We start from the raw sequence: 19,873 nt of genomic DNA, 5'->3' as shown, positions 1-19,873 counted from the left end.
TGACCAATCTTGACAAAACTTGGCATAAACGTTCTTTAGATAATAGCGATGATCTAACGACATGTTACGTAGCCCTACGACAAGAGGGTTTACTAGATTTGTGTCATTGAGGCATCTTGACATAGATTTTTAATATTTAAACTGCATAGAAAATCCAAGCGAAAAAGCCCGAGCAAAGCCGGGTCAAACATAGCTAGTATTAAATATAATTCTCTTTTTTTTTGGCTACAGCAATAATGTATATATGTAAAAAGGTTTCTATCACATAATCAATAAGCACTAAAATAATCTTTTAGAAAAATAAATCTATTTGTAAAATGCAATCACACATCCCATAAACAAGAATATGTGTGTGGGGACCACCTCCTAACAATAATCTGTGTATGAAAATACTTTTTAGAACTCATGTAAAAACTTTTAGTTTAGTCAAATAGAGATAGGTTTAAGAGAAACAAAACAAGGCCGCATACTTACTTGGCTAATTCTGTTAAATCCATATTGTTTAAATCTCTCGTCGTACAAAGGCAAAGAGGTCTTAGCGATGTAGAATGGCTCCCAGGGATCCACTCTGGTCACCTGATAACCTATCCGAACGAAGCCAAAGTCTTCTAAAGACTTCCAGCGTTCGTAGTCTGTGGGTCTCTGGCATTTCTCGCAAGCCTCCCAGTAAAAAGGCCGAACCAGACCCTTCCGCCATAGGTCAAGAAGCTCGGACTTAGTTCTTGGCACGGTTGAAGAGCCCTGGATCTCGAAGACCGGCACTACGTACGCAGAGTGCGACTGGTCTTTCTTTTGAGGTGATATTGGCCTATGAGCGCCTTCGGTGCCGTTTGCGGAGCGATCAACCAGACCGTGATTGTCAGACGTCATCAACGAATGGAACAGCACTCTGAGGTTCTCTGAGGGAACCATGTCCACGTCGACCATGAAGATGTAAGGAGTCAAGGCGTAGTTGATGGCCAGATTTCGGAGCAGGTTGTTGGGGTAGTCCAAGTCTTTGTTTGCATAGTTTGGAAGAGATGGGATGGGGGCCACTACGAGATGGGCGTGGGCGTAATCCAAGCAAGAGAGCGTCATCTGAGAAAGGGCGTCTAAGTGCTTCGGGGCCCGGCTAATGGGATACACGAGATGAAAGCTGACGTGGCGGTAAATGTGGTCGTTGCAGAAGTGATAGTGGACAAGACTTGACACGGTCTGGGCGAAATCATCGTCGAAAGTGAAAACCGACACCGAGATGGGACCCCGCCATCTTTCGCTGAGCTCGACCAGGTGGGCAAGATTGCCGGACGAGCTGTGCGTGGCGATGCTGACGTCGTATTCTCCGCGCCCCAGGACGACGTGCTCCGAAGTCAGGAAATTGTCGAGCACGTGGTAGGTGCCGCTCTTGTCGAAGCGGTACGAGTTCCTTACGCGTTCCAACATCTCCCCGAGGACATTCTTGAACATTCTTCCTTGGAGTTGACGCCCGACAGACTTGGTCTCCCTCATGCGGGCTTCCTTCTCTTCCAGGCGAGAAAGCAGGGCCATGTGAATCAGCTGGAGGAACACGATGGTCAGGGCCAGGGTAATCAGGCAAGGCCAAAACCGGCAACGATGCGGCTGAAACAGCCTGAAGTACGACCACAGTGCACCCATGGAGTCAGCCAGCTTCGATCGTCAATTCATCCTGCTTTGGTGCGTCGCCTTCACCGCTATATTCCAAAGTCTTTGTTTTTGTGTCCCCTTGAGGTGAGTTGCCGTGAATAGGCGTGCTCATCACGTTTTGACCTTGTTCACATGGCTGGCATCTAGTTCTAAACGGCGATTCAAATGTCAAAAGTCTGTGCACAACATCAGCGTGTCATGAACAAAGAAACATCACGATGTCAAGTTAAGACAGATTAGCCTGAAACATTAAAAATAAAATATATGTTTTAAATCGATAGGATAAGAAAGAAAAAAAAAAGAGCCACGTCACAGATGAAGGTAAAACGAAAAGTAGATGAAAATAAATAGTGCAAAGGGAAGTGAATCTATGTCAAGAACGTTAATTAGAGAAAGAAAAATACAATTTGACCAGAATTTTTTAACACTTACTAGCTCAATTACACATACATACACACACACTAAACCATATTTAAAAAAATAGGCCATGTAGATTTATCAATATATGGATTTGTTAATGTTGGCTTAACACACATCTGTCGCTGCGATTAAAACTTTTTAAATATACATTGTCTTCCTCTATTAAAATCATGGCCTCTCAGAGCATTGAGCTTCTGCCGTGATTACACAATGATAAAGGGATTGGTTAGCGTTGTCACGACGTGCTCCACAGCAGATTCTTCAGCCGACACTCAAAAAGCACTTGTCAAAAATTGTGTGCCTCGTTACAAGACCACTAGCAGCGCACAGTGTGCGATATGACAGCGACGCCCACTCTACGACCCGTGGGCATTATCCGGTCCTAGAAATTAAGGACGAGTGCAGAAGCGTTGCATTGGCCAGCACGTAAAAGCGACATACTTGTGAACGTAAGAAGATGTCGCTGTTGAACAATATGTAGGTCAAAAACAATGACTGAATGTGGGTGAAGCAAAAAACAAATCTCTGTGAAAATTCTGAAAGATTCGCCTGCATTTTTTTTTCCATCTTTGCTCTATTTTGTTTTGTGGAGCTCCCCCCCCCCCCTCTCCATACACACAGACAGACAGACAGGTCCAAGACTGTAATACCAACACGCACATTTTACAGATTTAAAAATAAAACACTACGATAAGAAAAGAGCAAGAGGTCAAAACAAAGCGCAAAGAATGATATGATTTTTTTCAGATTGACTGGCAGATCACATGCATGCGGCTTTAAACGGCTGGAGATTTGAACTAAATTGAGATGTAATTGCACAGAAAACCCGTTGAATATATCTTTTTTTAATTTTTTTATTTTTCTAAGAAAACAAAGGTGTTTATTTTATCATCCTATACAAAAATGACTTTTGTATGATAAGGCTCTTGACAATATTATATCTATATGACTGTCTTTCTATCTATCTATGATAAGCGTTTGATAAATTCGAATACGGTGACATTGGCATGCTATAGTGATTTTACTATCGCTAGGAATAACACGCTGAAGATGCAAGTTTGATATATTTTGCTTTAAGAAAGGATTTGGGGGATGGGGTGGGGGTGGAATGCAAACATAAAGGGGAGACAAACACATCGCAAACCATAGAAACGAAAAATGCGCATTTGATTCCAGGACGCTGTAGACTTGTTATGGGTGTGGGTGTGGGGGAGGGCGGACTGAAATGAGAACAGTGGAGGACAGAGGAGAAACGGAGGGAGTCTGTGGGGTGGACGGAGGGCATACAACAGGGGAAAAAAAAAGCATCTTGTATTTGCATAGCGTCCTGGAAGGCGATTATCTCTGGAGATGGAAAAACTATGCCAGGGGAGCGCACTCTGCGATCACATGTTTCTTTTCCTTTTTTTTTTGAGAGTCCGAGCACTCGCTTAAAGAGACGCACATACAAACACACACACACAAACACAAAGACACACACACACAGCAATGAGCGCACTGGATGGTGCGCTGGTTAAACCAAAAACCCAGCATCGCTAAAAGAGATATCCATTTTGTTCTATTTTCTAATTTACATCTCATCTGCAATTTAAAAAAAAAAAAAAGCAACAAATCTGAATCTTGAAGAAAAAAAAAAAAGAAGCGTCCAATATATTCACAAATAAAGAGCATGCAAAAAAAAAAAAAAGGAGGATTGAGTGATAAATAAGCTCAACTCACGCGCAACACACACACACGTCTACAATGGTGTTTGGTAAAGGGAGAAGAAACAAGTAGAAACAAGTCAAATCTCAATTTTATTACTGGATCAAAGCGAGATGGTTCCAGAGAGAGAGAGAGAGAGAGAGAGAGAGAGAGAGAGAGAGGGAGGGGGTGTGGGTGTGTGTGTGTGTGTGTGTGGGTCGGTGGGACCTTATAGTGAGACAACTCATGCAGGTCACAATAAAATACTTATTGAGGCTCTCTCTTTCTCTCTCAACATAGAAACATTTACTCGCTTACTTTTTGTTTTCTCTCTCAAACCAATCTTCAGGGAGTTGTGGGGTATGTGATGTATAGTCACACTGTAGGGCAATACATTTCTTTATTGACTGACAGACAAATGGAGTACACTATAGCAGTCACAAAACACTCTACCTTCTATTAGGAGGACGAATGCCCACAAGAGGTGGCACAGAATATGGTCAAGGGCATACAAAACTATATAAGGTGGAGATAATCAGTTGATTGATGCACTTAAATTGTTCAAGAACCAGTTCAATACCAGACGTCGACATCAGAAGTATAAAAACTATAAAAAAATCATATACACAGTCGACTGCTGGTGTACACATATTGAAATGTAAACTAAATTATTCAACAAACTGAAACGATTAATTTTTTAGATGAAAAGAATGCACTACTATAGAGAGAGAGTCCACGTTGCTAACCCTAGTAGAATGAATGTATGATAAGAAAGGTACAAGTCACGCAAAGAAAGTAACAATTCTCGAAGTATGCATTTTAAACAAAATGGTGTCAGAAGCCCCAGAGCGATCTAAGTGTTTTGAGATTTTATTTTTCATGTCATTTATCCTGTGATCAATAAGTTCATTGTAACAGCGTCCTCCCTCAGTGCCAACGAGCTCAAATGTCCAAGGTTATTGCAAGGATTGCATAAATACAAACGTAAGGATAGGCAGGTATAAAACATAAAGAAGATATAAAACATTGGTGGGAATTCCACTGTCATTCATTTCTTTCAGAGAATGGACTTTATTAACAAACAATGGTAGAACCTGGCTTCAAGAGAGATTAAAAGACAAATATTCTGTACCAACAGCGATTCTAGTCAAACCGAAGGAATGTAGAAGAAGTTGAACAAATGTTTTGGTTACACAGGACAATTAGCTACACGTGTAGGCACTTCTCCACCTACACACCCCATTCATTAGTGTTTGGCATGGTGCATTGTATTGTTTTAACTAACAGACCTCGTACACAACTACCTCATTCTGATCTGGCAATAAAACACAGGAATCTTCACAAATCATACTTAACAACTAACCCACATCAGCCTGCCAGCTTGGCTCCGTAGAACTGTATTAACAGGTCGCTGGTCACTACTGCGGCACACACAGACACACATACACTGGTTAGGTCACTATGTCCCTAACACTGTTACACTCCTCTTCTAAAAACAGACACACACAAATATCTAGACAATATGCTGCAATCGTGAAGTCAATGTTCTAAAAGCAATCGACATCCAAGTTCAAACATATTAATATTAATTGCATTTTCAATATCAGAGAAATCAATCTTAAATCTTTCAATATTTCTTTCTTCTTATCCACAGAATTCTACAAAAATGTTCGTACCATGTGATAAAATCACGTGTCCACAACTTTCACAGAACCCATCAAAACTCAAAACATTTTGTATTTATACACTACATCAACTTGGGTTTGCTTGACATTTTTACAGATGTTCCTTCAGAATTGAATTACACCAAGGGAGGGAAAGGGTTCGAACCCAGGAACATCGAGATGACAATTCAGAGCGCATACAACACGACCAGACAGACATCCGTAAACGTAAATCATAGTATGTGTTTATGTGTTTGAAAAACACAACAGAATCCTCTTTTTCAAAACCCACTGTAACTTTGAAAATGTCAAAAAATCAATAATTTGAGAAAATTTCCGGAAATTGAAAGAGAAATGTGAAATCCAGGAGATCTAAAAAAAAAATACTAGTCTATAATTGTATCAATTAAAAGCCATGTTGTTGTGAGGTCAGCGACCAACAAAGACATCTTCTTTAAATAAAAGACCTACGTCTTAGAAACTAAAAAAAGAGGGCTGCGTGAACAATTATAGGTGACTACATGAGAAAGAAAACTATCTACCTTGCTCTTTGCTACTTCTCTACTTGGAACAGATTTTCATATATGGCGGATTAAGATAAATAGATAGCTTTCTGGTGTATCTGGTGTACAGACATTAAGAACTGTTAATGCGTTGAAAAGATATGATTCATAAGTTTAGTGCATTTTTTGAGCAATGCAGAATGAAATTTCACGATGGTACAACGTTATAGTTCATATGGGACGAAGTATTAGACGCTGGCTGTATAACAGTGGCGCAACTGAGAGCATAGTTGAAACATAACGAGCGGTAATAACACAGGCGTTGATACGGTATGCTAACTGCTCCTCTCAAGATATTTATCTACTTGAAGTCTCTTTTTTTTTGTCTACTTGAGATCGCTTATTTTGTCTACTTGACTTCGTTTATTTTATCTTTATCAAAATCTCTCCCAATCTTCCTCATTTTATTAAAGCACATATTGAATTGAGGCCCGGTGGCTGAGCAGCAAAGCGTTTGGTTTCCGAACCGGGGTCCCTGGTTCGAATCCTGGTGAAGACTGGGATTTTTTATTTCGGGATCTTTGGGCGTCTGTGAGTCCACTTAGCTCATATGATTACCTGGCATTAGTAAAGGAGGTTGGTCGTTGTGCTGGCCACATGACACCCACATAAACAGACGATTTTTATATCATTTGTCCTATAGACCACAAGGAATGAAAGGGAACTTTTTTTTATATTGAATTTCGCAGACAACTCTTTGGGTTCAATGTCGACTACATTGGATCAATATTGCTTAAAGAAGGAAGACCACATTTTAGAAATAAAATTGTAAAGAAAAAAAGATTACTGTGATAAAAATGTATCATTGAAATAGTTTGTAAACGAGTTAAATTAAGTGAGAAAACGGCACACTAAGCCACCGCTCACGTAAAACTCAATTATTATCAAAGTAACGCAGGGCCCAGTTAAATCAGAAGTACGAGTTAGATAGCTCGTCATTTACAGCTCTATTACTGAGGTGTACAGGGTAAATACCTTCCCATTATCCGGCAGGAACGGGTGATTACATGTGCCGAATGAAAACCACGTCAGCAGCGTTGTGTCGGGTTAAACAGACGTTAAGATGAGCTAAAATAAATACTTTTAGGCAGAAGTGCCCAAACGTCTTCGGTCATGGTGTGTGTGTGTGTGTGGGGGGGGGGGGCTATACATTTCCGACCCACGTCAACTCATCGTCGAGTCCGATGGAACCAAACCTGAGCGATTTAAATATGTTCACAGTTGGCAGGGCTTTAGAGGAGTCAGCGGCGAGTCACGGCATCACTGCTCTTACCGTGTCTATGAGAGACTGGTTTATAGAGTTGATAGTTTTCAAGTCATTCGTGCATGACATTAAAGCCAAACGATGTGGTTTATACTAACGCTGGTGCCTATATTGTAGGTCACGTGAAAGGGAGAAGAAGGCAGAAGTAGAGCGATTCTAAGAAGTGATTACATACAACAGGATTCTACATAATAGATCTAGTCATTCAAGGTGTACAAAGAATAGAGATATACCTACACAACATGTGCATCTGGAGTTTCGCCTTTAAGGGCGAGACATGGTTAACGTACAAGTTCTCTAGGACCTAGGGATAGCATCATTGAAACGCCATTGACACAGAGTTACTTCGGGTGATGTCACAGTTTACTGGGTTTAACACTTTTTGTAAGGTCTTTAAAGTCACGTGAACAAAATGCACTACGAGATTAATCATAGTCGTTCTATGACTGAAGGAGGCCATGGATGGTACTGACGTGGGCCAAAAAAAAAAAAGGGGGGGGGGGACATCAAAGAGTGAATGGACCTAACTCTGTGTGAAAACCTACGGACTACATAAATCATTAAAAAGGAAATGGGTGGAGACTGGTCAACTACATGACCAGTGAAAAGTAGAAAATAAATCTCCAGTTAGTAACTAAACACATCGATGCACGCATGCAGACAAGTCTTCTTGCCAACGTTTCAGTTGACAAACCAAGAGACAGCAGAAGGCGAGATATTCTTAGATGCAGAGACTGGTCAATAAGCCGCTCCCGGGTCACCGTGACATTGCGACGGACACAGAAGCGTTCGATTTCTACCACAAAAGCTAGATCAGGCAGAGATCAGGTGCCGGCCATCCGCTAACACCATTAGGGAATTGTTTAGATTGGGATGTTTTAATTGAGATACCAAAAAGACTTGAGCGCCTTGCAGTAACAAGACTGATGTAGCAGTGGCTCCAGACTATCCAGGAAAAAAGGGCATAGGAGGAAACAAAAAATAAAGCAGAAACAAACATTAAAACAAAGAGCTAATATCAGGAAATGATACGGTCCTTGTGTTTCCCTCTTTACCATCAATTAGCCACTACTTATGTCCAATGGGCACTACTAAGATAAAATGTGCTGATGTGCCAAATAGTCATAACTATGTCCGCTTCAGGTGGTTACTTAACAAAAAAATTCTGTCGATATGTTTTGGGGGTGGGGGGTGGGAGAAGAACAAGTCCGCTGTAAGGTAAGGACGTTATGGAGGCGGAAACAGTTTTGTTTATATTCCTGTCCCGAATAAATGATTCATTCTAATACACAAGGGACTCTCTCATTTCAACCATCGATGTGCGGCTATCAAAAATCGATGCTTGTTGTATTCTTCCCCTGGTCTGCACGCTTCGGTTCTTAGACGACAGTAGACTTTTATTACTTAGTCCTGTCACCCGAGTGCAATCTCTCCCCTCCCCTCCTCTTGACTCTTCAGCGTAATGGATGGCTGGTTTCCTATAACCACTGGAGTCGCGTGCAAACTTCACAAAGACATTATCGTTAAGATTGAAAGGGGAAAAAAAGACACAAGACATTTTGTCATTAGCATTAATACGTTTTTTTTGTTACTAAGGTTTCACTCTAGAAAAACAAACATCAATCTAAAATTAAAAGAGGAGTTAATTAACTGAAATAGTCTTCCGTTAAAGTTATATAGATCATGCTTGTTTCCGCTAAAAATGTCTCTATCAAGATGATACTCTTACAATCGGTGTTTTAGAAAAGTGCTCCCGTGGACCACGACACATACATTTTACTCACACAGCTGCTTTATCGTATTTTTATGTATTATATGTCAGCGCTTTTTGAAAGATATTGTATAGATTAATAACTGGATGTTTTATGTAATTGTTTGAACGGTATAAAGTATTAATAGGTCCACCAGGCTATTGACTACAAAACTATTTTAAAAAAACCTACAAAAATATTTGACAGGACACGTCTCTATTAACTCTATGTGCAAAAATGTTTCAAAGACATGGAATAGAAAAGCTTTTCAAATATACAGTCTCACATTCAAGATTATATTAAATATCACACAAGGATCTTAGAAAATATATATAGATTCGAGAAACGTATCAAAGATCACATAAAAATGCCTGCAAAGGTTACTAACAGCTGTTTCCGTTAATAGGCACCTAAATATAAAAAGTTATTGAATTTCAAATCTACAAATCTACCTATAAAATATGAATCAATACAACAAGCTAGAATTGCTATTTTATTTTTAATGACAAAGAAGTTAACTTTATTGTTACGGTAACTTCAAATTTCCAAGTTGATTCTAATTTACTTACTCAATTCGACATTGATAAACAGAAAAATAGTTTGACTATCGAACGTGTCCACTCTCAGCAGGGTCAACAATGTAAGTGAAATCTCTCAAATAAAAGTAAAAACACTAAAGTCCAGTTTCAAAGTAACACGAAACACTCGTGGCTACTCAGGACGTGGAGGGAGGAACTAGATCTATGTGATTGGTCTGGCAGGGAGTTAAGCCATGCGTTTCCACTTTGGATTTCACTTGACCACATCTTGGCTCTAATGAGGAGGAAGTCCCTCGAGACAAAAAAAAAAAGAGTTGACATGTGCGGTACTGCAGTTCTTCTTTACGAGCAAACATCAATACACCATGGTCCATTAGAATCATAGTACTAAGCTCTTCACCAGGAGAAATGCATTTGAACAGGTGAAGTTTATAAAGGATTCTCAATTCACTACGAGGAAAGAGTTTGAAATTACGTAAACGAATAAGCGTGTTCTACCATGCACATATACCATGCTCAGGGTATGGTCTACATTAGTGGTTCCCAAACTTTTTCTCTAACGGAACATTTCGCACAATCTAAGTATTTAGTGGAACACTTGGCTTATTTATTATAGAGAGAGATTAAGTCATGTGGTGGCCTACTGAGATGAACTCCAATTGATGGCAAAGCTGGAAGGATCAGTCCTCACGTAGAGCCTTGGCGAGAATGGCCTACTAGTTAATTTTTCCGGTAGTTCATGGAACGCCTATTCAGGCCTCGCGGAATGCTAGAGTTCCGCGGAACATAGTTTGGGAAACACTGGTCTGCATCGTCAATACCTTCCATGCAGTGAAAGCATCAGAAATAAAACTGGACAATGTCCGTCGCGAAGCGGACCAGAATCAAGTGTCCCCCATTTCGTAAGTAGCAACACTGCCACTGAGTTACTACTTCTTTAATCTAAGTTATTTAGCCAATAAGCAGGATCCAAGGAGAGCTTATCGCCGGAAGACGTTCATAAAATTTCATCTCAAACACAGATTGTGCCAGCTTAACTCACCTTCGCTGAGCGGTGACACCGCACTGTCTACAGACCTTTTTTTTTTTTTTTGGGGGGGGGGGGGGGGCGGGGGGCACGGGTTATATGAATTTCTGACACGTGAATCCACACACACGCACACGCACGCACACATAAACAAATATATACACATCCTTTCAAGAAAGGTATTGAAAAATGGTTAAAATATGAAGATTGATCTCACCCCAACAGTGATTTTAAACCAGTCCCCAATGTTATTGTTGAAGTACACTGCAGTAGTGGCCTGTTTGGGTTAGGGTCTGGATTACTTTAATCATGTCTTTAGATTGTACTTTTCCGTTGTCGCCTAGAAAGCCCCATGCCAGACTAACTTGAAAACGTTCTTCAAATCAACAAGCGTGTGACCGATTGGTTTGATACAAATATAAAGGGTAAATATGTTCATATCTCACAAATATAGGCTATACATATATATAAAAGAAACTTTTATGAGTTTTGATTGGACTTTAAAAGAAATATAGTTATCTTCACTGGAATTCGTTAAATGAGTTCTAAAAATGACAACACGAAGACCTGGACGCTATAGAAAATGTCAATGGATTGAGAACTTTTTTGTCTTTGTAGGACTTCTAGTGCTAAAGCTTCAAAACGAATTTGACCGGAGTTGGAATTTCAAAGACGCCCGAAAGATTTCCCGTGTACAGAATGCATGGAACCTTTCATGTTGATTACTTTAGAAGTTGGCGTCATATTTGCAGCACTTTGAACAGATTTAGAACCTGATGACGTCATTACGAATTTAAAACTGTTGATGAATAAAATAAAAAGAGAAAAGAAACCCCGGGCATTCACATTCGATTGTTTGAAAACTGAAAAGAAAAAGAAATGCCAATGATTTGAGATCAATATTTTTTTTTCCTGACTCCTAAAATGATTGAGTGTCATTGCTGTCTGGTGATCGTAAAAATGTCATAAGCTTCAAGCGTTGTTAATAATTTTTCATTGTTTCCGGCTTTGGCTTCTCCAAACATTTGCATATAGCCCACTTGAAATAATTGATTGTCTATACCAGCTACAAAGTTTGGTTAACAAACAGTTGATAGGGATTTGTATACTTGAAATACACATTCTCGTCATTATCTACTCCCCATTTCCTATTTGCTTTCGATTTCCAAACTTCCCTCTATTTCATATCTGCTATTTTCCATTTCCTTTCAAGTTTAGTATCAACATTCTATTTCCTACCTCCTTTCTAGTTCCTACCTTCACTCAAATCCCTACCTCCGAAACCAAATCAAATTGTTAAGCCAGCGAAATAATTTATTAAAATCCAGTAACAGCTCTGACTCGATACAAAAATAACAAGGTCGCCATTGTGCCCTTCTACACCACTTCCATGAAAGTAACAATAGTCTAAAGATAATCCTAGCTATGATTTTTTCCCCATTAATGCTAGAGTTTTCTTTGTTATATTTCAGTGAGAATCCCCGAGAGCAAACAGAATAGCAGGAGATCTAGAGAAAGGCGTCCTGAAAAGTGGTCGCTTGAAAAGTATAGAATTATTTCTCTCTAGGCCTGGCAACGAGTTTTAATGACGAAATAGAGGAGAAGAAAAAAAAATAGCTTCATGATCGCCATGTTAACTTGTCAAAACAGAGAGAAGGATAGTCCGGCTACAAGACCTTCAGACGTCATTGGAGGGGAAAATCAACTAAATGATGATTCTTCCCAAAGCAATGATTCCCCCTTGATTGCTTGAAAAGTCAATGTCAACAGAGCTCGTTGACTGAACCTATGCAATCAGTAGGGGGAGACAATGACATGTCCATGGGAAAGATGAAAGATTTGCGCCCCGTGAGCTGACAGCACACCGCCCGGTTCCATTAAGAGATGGAAATCATCTGATTAACCCATCCAATGGGAAATCTCCATTTATCACTGGCCGAAGTCTGCAGAGGAACGAAGAGCACGGATTGGAGAATGGAATGTTAAGTGTAAGTCTCTTGATGGATGTGGGTTTGCGCTTTGTGGGAAGAGTGTAGGCACAAATATATACAGAGTGAGTGTGTGAGTTTCAATCTAAAACACATGCGACTCTCAAAATAACGATTTGCTTATTTCCTGTACTCTGTTTACAAAGCATATTTCCAAGAACCAGGAAATGAAAAACGCTCTGTTACGCCATTAGCACTACACTACAAGTCAGACAAATGTAACAAAATGCGAACCGACCTCATGAAATGTCCATATAACGTGGTTGGGCAGCACTAACAGTGCACAGTAATACTACATAATAATAGCGTCTTTTACTTTGCTTTGAAAGAACATGTTTGCGATTAATTCTTTGGCGCTGCGTCTGTCTTTATGTACTTAACATTTTGTTGGTATTGTAAGTTACTTTTGTGCTGCATAAATGAACACGAAACTTCCATTTTAACATGAGTTTAAAACTAAAATAGCCGTTGTCATGGTTTTCAAGCTAAAACAACAACAACAAAGAAGAGCACACAAATGATATATAGGAAAAAAAACGGCGGACAAAACGAAGTTGACTCTACAAACTGAAGAGTTACCAGACCCTGTGTGAAACTAACCAATATAATCAATGTGTATAATCACTGATCATGAACATTATCTATCGCTGAACATCAACATACATCTATTACTCACCATAAACATACCCTTATCAATCAATATTAACATTCATCTATTACTCACCATCAACATACCCTTATCAATCAATATTAACATTCATCTATTACTCACCATCAACATACCCTTATCAATCAATATTAACATTCATCTATTACTCACCATCAACATACCCTTATCAATCAATATTAACATACATCTATTACTCACCATCAACATACCCTTATCAATCAATATTAACATTCATCTATTACTCACCAACAACACACCTTTATTAGTCCACATCAACATTCATCTATAACTCAATATCGACATACATCTACCAGTCAACATTAACGTTTGTCACTCCCCCTCCCCCGAGCTAAAAGTGACGCCAACAAAAGACAGGCTTCCTCCCCAAGCATCCCACATGAGAGGCAGAGAATATCAATCTAATTACAAGAGGAACCAAATAAAAAACACCCCAAATGATCATAATTCACAACACCGAGCTTCGAAAGACGACACAGCCATCGAACAAGACAAGAAAGATTTTCCAACCTTGTCAGCGGGACGCCACTTGGGTGATTATAGAGTAGTGTAACCCAAAAAAAAAAATGTTAACAAAAGTCTTCTTCTTAAAATCCACATTTTTTTTTAGGTCGATTGCATTAGAAAATGACACATGCTATAAATTGACGGGTTTCGAGATGAGGGAGGGGGGAAACTAAAATCGAGGCAAAGGTTTAATGGCGATAGAATTCTGAAATAAAGAGAACTAACAGAATGTGGGGGGAAATAAAGAGAACTAATAGAATGTGTGGTGGTGGGGGGGGGAATAAAGAGAACTAACAGAATGTATGAAATAAAGAGAACTAATAGAATGTGGGTGGGGTGCGAATATAGAGAACTAATAGAATGTGGGGGAATAAAGAGAACTGATAGAATGTGGGGAAATAAAGAGAACTAATAGAATGGGGGGGGAATAAAGAGAACTAATAGAATGTGGGGGGATAGAGATAACTATTAGAATGTGGGGGAAATAAAGAGAACTATCAGAAAGTAGGGGAAATAAAGAGAACTAATAGAATGTGAGAAAATAAAGAGAACTAATAGAATGTGGGGGAAATAAAGAGAACTAACAGATTGTGGGGAATAAAGAGAACTAACAGGATGTATTAAATAAAGAGAACTTAAAGAATGTTGGGAATAAAAAGAACTAACAGAATGTATTAAATAAAGAGAACTAATAGAATGTGGGGGAATAAAGAGAACTGATAGAATGTAGGGAAATAAAGAGAACTAATAGAATGGGGGGAATAAAGAGAACTAATAGAATGTGTGGGGATAGAGATAACTATCAGAATGTGGGGGAAATAAAAGAGAACTATCAGAATGTAGGGGAAATAAAAGAGAACTAATAGAATGTGAGAAAATAAAGAGAACTAACAGAATGTGGGGAATAAAGAGAACTAACAGAATGTATTAAATAAAGAGAACTTAAAGAATGTGGGGAATAAAAAGAACTAACAGAATGTATTAAATAAAGAGAACTAATAGAATGAGGGGAAATAAAGAGAACTAACAGAATGTGGGGAATAAAAAGAACCAACAGATTGTAGGATATAAAGAGAACTAACAATAACACGAATTCAATAAGTTTTGATTTTCTGAGACGACAATATTTTTTAACTTTTAGCGAATTAAACGAAGTATGAAAAAGTTTTGTTTTTATTTTTTATGATTCAACTCTTGGAATGAGTGTTTGAGTGTGTATAGCTGGTAAAGTCATAGAAGTATCGTCTGTGTCACTGTGAGTAAAAAAAATAGGGAAAACAAGAGCTAGCGACATTGCGTCTTGACTATAAAAGACTATACTAAATGAGGACGACAGGACTAGACTGCACTCAACTCACACGTAGTAAATATTTTATAATCTGAACAACACAAATAGTCAAAACCACTTCAACTTGGCTAGAATACAATAATAGCTTCTCCTAATCATTTGGAAATGTATTAAAGTAGATTATATGAAAGTGAAGTCTTAGCGAGGCCTAAAGTTTGAGAACCTCTGAAATAAATAAAAATTCTCTTGTTTCCGTTTCCAAAGTAACAAACGAGATGAAAAAGATAAAAAGAATTGGTCCGTGACTGATAACAACCTCGTTCGAATAAATATCTCGAATGGATCAGCTAGAAACTATCGATTGTAAAGAATCACCTGGCTGGGGTGATCAGTTTCCCAAACATAACTCAGCCTCCTTCCAAGCGCAAACACAAAATGTGGAGGCAATGAGTGTATTTGATTGAACTTTTTAAACAATTCATTTTGAAAACATGGCACATTTACTTTTATGGGATTTGTTTCTTCCTTAGAAAAAAAGCGATACCAGGTTGCTAAGAAAGATATACCAGGTAGCTAACAAAGCTATACCAGGTAACTAACAAAGCTATACCAGGTAGGTAATAAAACTTTACCATGTAGGTAATAAAGCTATACCAGGCAGCTAACATAGCTATACCAGGCAGCTAACAAAGCTATCATCATCATTGGCCTCCTTCAAGTCGTAGAATGACTAGGGTTTATCTCGAACACTTTTTCATGTGGTTGTGGAGCCCTATTTTGGAGAGACATGTATGCAATAAAGCTATATCAGGTAGCTAACACATTGTCATCGAAATCAAAATGAAAACATGAGAAAAGGTTGAAATCCTAGAAAAATACAACAAGTCTCGCGCCGACTAGAACAAGACGACCCATGGTGGAAACAAATAGACCGGAACAATCGATAATAGAGCAGTAAAAAAACGGGACACTGTCCCAATGGTGCATAACTTGCCTGGCTTTGGTCAAACTATGATTCCCGTAGTCGCCTTTACAGGGAGTCATAAAACAGTGGGGCATATCTTTTTATGAGAGCTCAGGAGGTAGGTAGGTAGGTGTGTGTGTGTGTATCTGTCTGTCTGCTGTGTAACGACCTGGGCGGACGCTATGAAGCACCAAAACGCAGGTCACTAAAGAAGCAGACCTTCTGAAGCCACTCGGAGTCGTCTCGGGTTAAAAGGCAGGTTTCGATATTTTAGGACGACCAGCTAGAGAGTGGAATCAGACCAGCGCTTTTGGTTTCTGACAGATGAAGATGTTAATAAGATAATAATAGTAATAGTGAATATAAAGAACTACCAGTATCTCTGAGTTAACAAGAAAGCCATAGTGAAAACCTTCATACCTTCAATGGATATCTAAAACTATGAACTACAAACTATCAATGCCAACAATCTTATTCCAAAGTATATTTAAAGCAAATGGCTGCTGCTAACCTGTCTGAATATAGGTATGGGTAGCGAGAAGATTTTTGCAAGATTTTCTACATGTAAACTAAGAAATGGATGTATAGATAGCAGTATGGGCATATGTCGTAGTTACATTGCCACAGAATAACAAGATCCACTGCATTATAAATCTTGTTTACAAAATAAATGTGTGCATATAATGTGCATTTTTTAAAAACTAAACGGTGTAGTCAACTATTAGTAGATTATACAACAAATAAATAAGTAATATGTATTTTTATCTTTTTTTTTTTGATAAATAAAAAGACTTAATAACAAAAAATGCCCGTATTGCACTATCCGAAATATATACATAAATACATTTTGAAGTATTTTTTAAAATGGTGTTTTTGTATGAAAAACAAAAAAGATTTGCATAATTAATTTCAATAACTAAAAGGCTCGCGGTAAACGGAAAGCAGAAGAATCTATTTTTAGCACACAGTAAAAATAGTTTATTTTACGTTTCTGAGATCTAAACGTAACCGACGGACGGACAGACAGACAGGCCACACAAAATTAATAATGACTTTTCCTCTTTCGGAGTCGCTAAAAAAAAAAATAGATTATCGGAAAAAAAATCACACCAAGACAATTATAGTGGGTTTTTCATAGCACAGATTAGTGCAGTTAATGCGTGACTAGAATCAGAATATTCACCAAAGGCTTAAGGCGATGGACTTTTTTCCTTTTAATAAATAAAAAACAGACTTTCTTAACTAGTTAAATTGTGATGTGAATACAGCGTGTGTGTGTGTGTGTGAGAGAGCTTAGTTTCTCATCAAGACCAGTGCATGGAAACTTTGTGATCGTTAAGACACTATCAGGTGGCAACTAAAACACGGGTCGATGGGGAAGTTGTTTTTTTTTTTTTTTTTTTTGAAAGGGGGGGGGGAGGAGGGAGGGACCTGATGATCACTACCAGGACAATGCCACCACACGTAAAACAGAGGCTGTACTATTTCTGCTATTCCACCTAATGTTGACTAGTCGGAAGTTGTTTTTTCAAGGAATTATTTTAAACCACGAAACACAAACTTGGGTCCTCATCTTCATTCACACCTTAAATACCATTCTCTTTCTTGTGGAACTCGGTGACTAATTACCAAAGCATTTCTTAGAATCCGAGCCATATGTTGAGAGTTGGAATCATGTTAGTATTTGCATGTGTTTTTACAAGGCTTCTATCAACTCACTCTGTCTGTCTGGTACAAATTTCGTGCACGTTATTTCTCCCACACCCAAACTGAAATTCTGCACCATTATTTATTTTACCTAACAACACAAAAATCAATTTTTAAAATGTAACAAATTAGTCTATTAACTACTGGTAATTAATTATTTTGTTTGTTATCGAACAAGGGAAAGAAATTGTACTTGAATGGTGTGGTGAAGTTGAATTAATCCCCTTTAAACTATATAGAAAGAAATAGGTGGCCGTTTTTAACTTTGAAACTAAACTAACCCTATTTTCATAAGCTCTTCAGTGATTAGTGGCTTGGGGATGCTTAAATAGGCTTCAGCCCTCAAGTTAGAATTCAGATCGTTCTCCCTTTTTTTAATAAATGCATTTAAAAAGCGATCATGGTAACCTTCACACAAATATCTTCTTTCCCAACAGGTCCACACAAGTGATAGAATCATAGCGTATTGAGAAAGCTAACAGCATGAAATTGGTTAAGTTACGAGCATGTAGACAAAGGATCTATATAAAGATTTGTTAAAAAAAAAAACAAAAAAAAAAACTACAAGCTATAAGTTTTTTTACAATAAGTTTGTGTATATCTCCATTTGGTTGCCGTGTGTCGCATGGTAAAAACATTATCACTGACATTGTGCTGACAACATAAAACTAGAGCTTATCAACTCTACATATTTATGAACAATTAAGAGATACAAAATTATGCCAGTCCAATGTCATTACCATTCTAAAATATCTGTACTCCTCCCTTTCGCTATTGACTACGAACACACGTCGGCTTCAACAAAATATTCTGGTTTCCGGCTTGACTAGCCCAGGGGGCCCGGAACTGAGTTTAAGAAGTCTAAACACAATCTGTACAAAGACAAGCTCCAGAAGAAAGACATCCCCTAGAGGTAATGTTAATTACAATGTATTGATTTCTTAACCAGTGTCTCTGTTTAGCCAACAGGTGTAATGTCAACTCAAAAAAAAAAAAAAAATTAAATCAACTCTTTGAGTCGCCAACAAAAATCGCTATGTGAATTCGAGATGTAACCAACAACTTCAGAGTTGGCAACACAAATGTAATATAAATGAAAATTAGAATGACATTTATATTTGCTTTAGCAGTAAATTGTTCGGTATGAGAGTTTGGGTTACGCGATAGCGAGTCTAATAATAATGCGAAAGTTTACCTGCACGAGAAATGTGGTTAACCGCTATGCTGGCAGATATATATGTATATGGTTGGCATTACATACCTTCATCAATCAAGTTTTGTTATTTGGTCGTCAGAAATCTAACGTTTCACCTGTGATACTTAGCTTCGATAACGTAGCAGTTTGATGTCGATCTGAGGTTGAGTATACATTTTCAATTCATTATGAGCCCTGTGAGTGTGTGTGTGTGTGTGTGTGTGTTTGAGGGACAAGTTCACAACAAACTTAAAGAAAATTACCCAGAAACTCGGGAGTCAATAAGCTACATGATAAAACGATCAAGTTGATATGTTTAATGTTCTAATACTTAGGATAGACTGCACCAAAATTCTGCTGACCCATCATGTTCACTATAACGAGCTATGATAGTCCTACCAGGCGAGAATTCTAATTGCAAATGTCACCACTGTACATCACTTACCATGAAGTTTGCTAGAGTTACTCCAACAAGTCAATTCTATGAGCCCTTAACATGCTCTCAGCCCTCACTCTCTCACGGCACACTTTCTATATTTCTTTCTTCCTCTCTCTCTCTAAAATCCTCTCACCACTCCTGAACAGCCCCCCCCCCGCTCGGAATATTCTCGAGATGTCTGTAACTTTAAGCGGCTACAGCTGGTTGTTTCATCTGATAGCATAACCGTGCCCCGTCTGATGACCTCAGCTCAACTTCAGCCGTCTGCCCAGCTAATTGAATTAGCTGGTTATGAATAAGTTTGATTATCAAAGTCCATCTCCAGTGGGACATACTATCTACTCTGTCACTCGTACTCATACTTACCTACTCACCATCACTCCCTACAGTCTGCGATACCAACAACAGGGTAACGATACTAACAACAGGGTAACGATACTAACAACAGGGTGACGATACTAACAACACGGTAACGATACTATCAACAGGGTAACGATACTAACAACAGGGCTACGATACTAACAACAGAGTAACGATACTAA

The 19,873-nt window shown here is 38.6% G+C and overlaps 1 protein-coding gene across 6 annotated transcripts in view; it reads right to left on the bottom strand.

The window, feature by feature from the left end:
- Nucleotides 1-19,873, bottom strand: part of LOC106062233 (beta-1,4-glucuronyltransferase 1-like) — a 97,384-nt gene that overhangs the window by 62,004 nt on the left and 15,507 nt on the right. For 4 of the 6 annotated variants that reach the window (XM_056023546.1, XM_056023547.1, XM_056023551.1 and 1 more), the window contains one exon: nt 475-1,885. In XM_056023546.1, coding sequence (XP_055879521.1) covers nt 475-1,635 — 1,161 coding nt within the window. In that variant the 5' untranslated portion in view covers nt 1,636-1,885. Of the gene's footprint in view, nt 1-474; nt 1,886-9,558; nt 9,962-19,337; nt 19,492-19,873 lie in introns of those variants that run through there. The other 2 variants (XM_056023550.1, XM_056023549.1) reach the window with 2 other exon arrangements.

This window comes from Biomphalaria glabrata, chromosome 3 (genome assembly GCF_947242115.1).
Source record: "Biomphalaria glabrata chromosome 3, xgBioGlab47.1, whole genome shotgun sequence".
NCBI lineage: Eukaryota > Metazoa > Mollusca > Gastropoda > Planorbidae > Biomphalaria > Biomphalaria glabrata.
The sequence above is the reverse complement of the archived record's forward strand: the minus strand, read 5'-3'. Positions and strand labels throughout refer to the sequence as shown.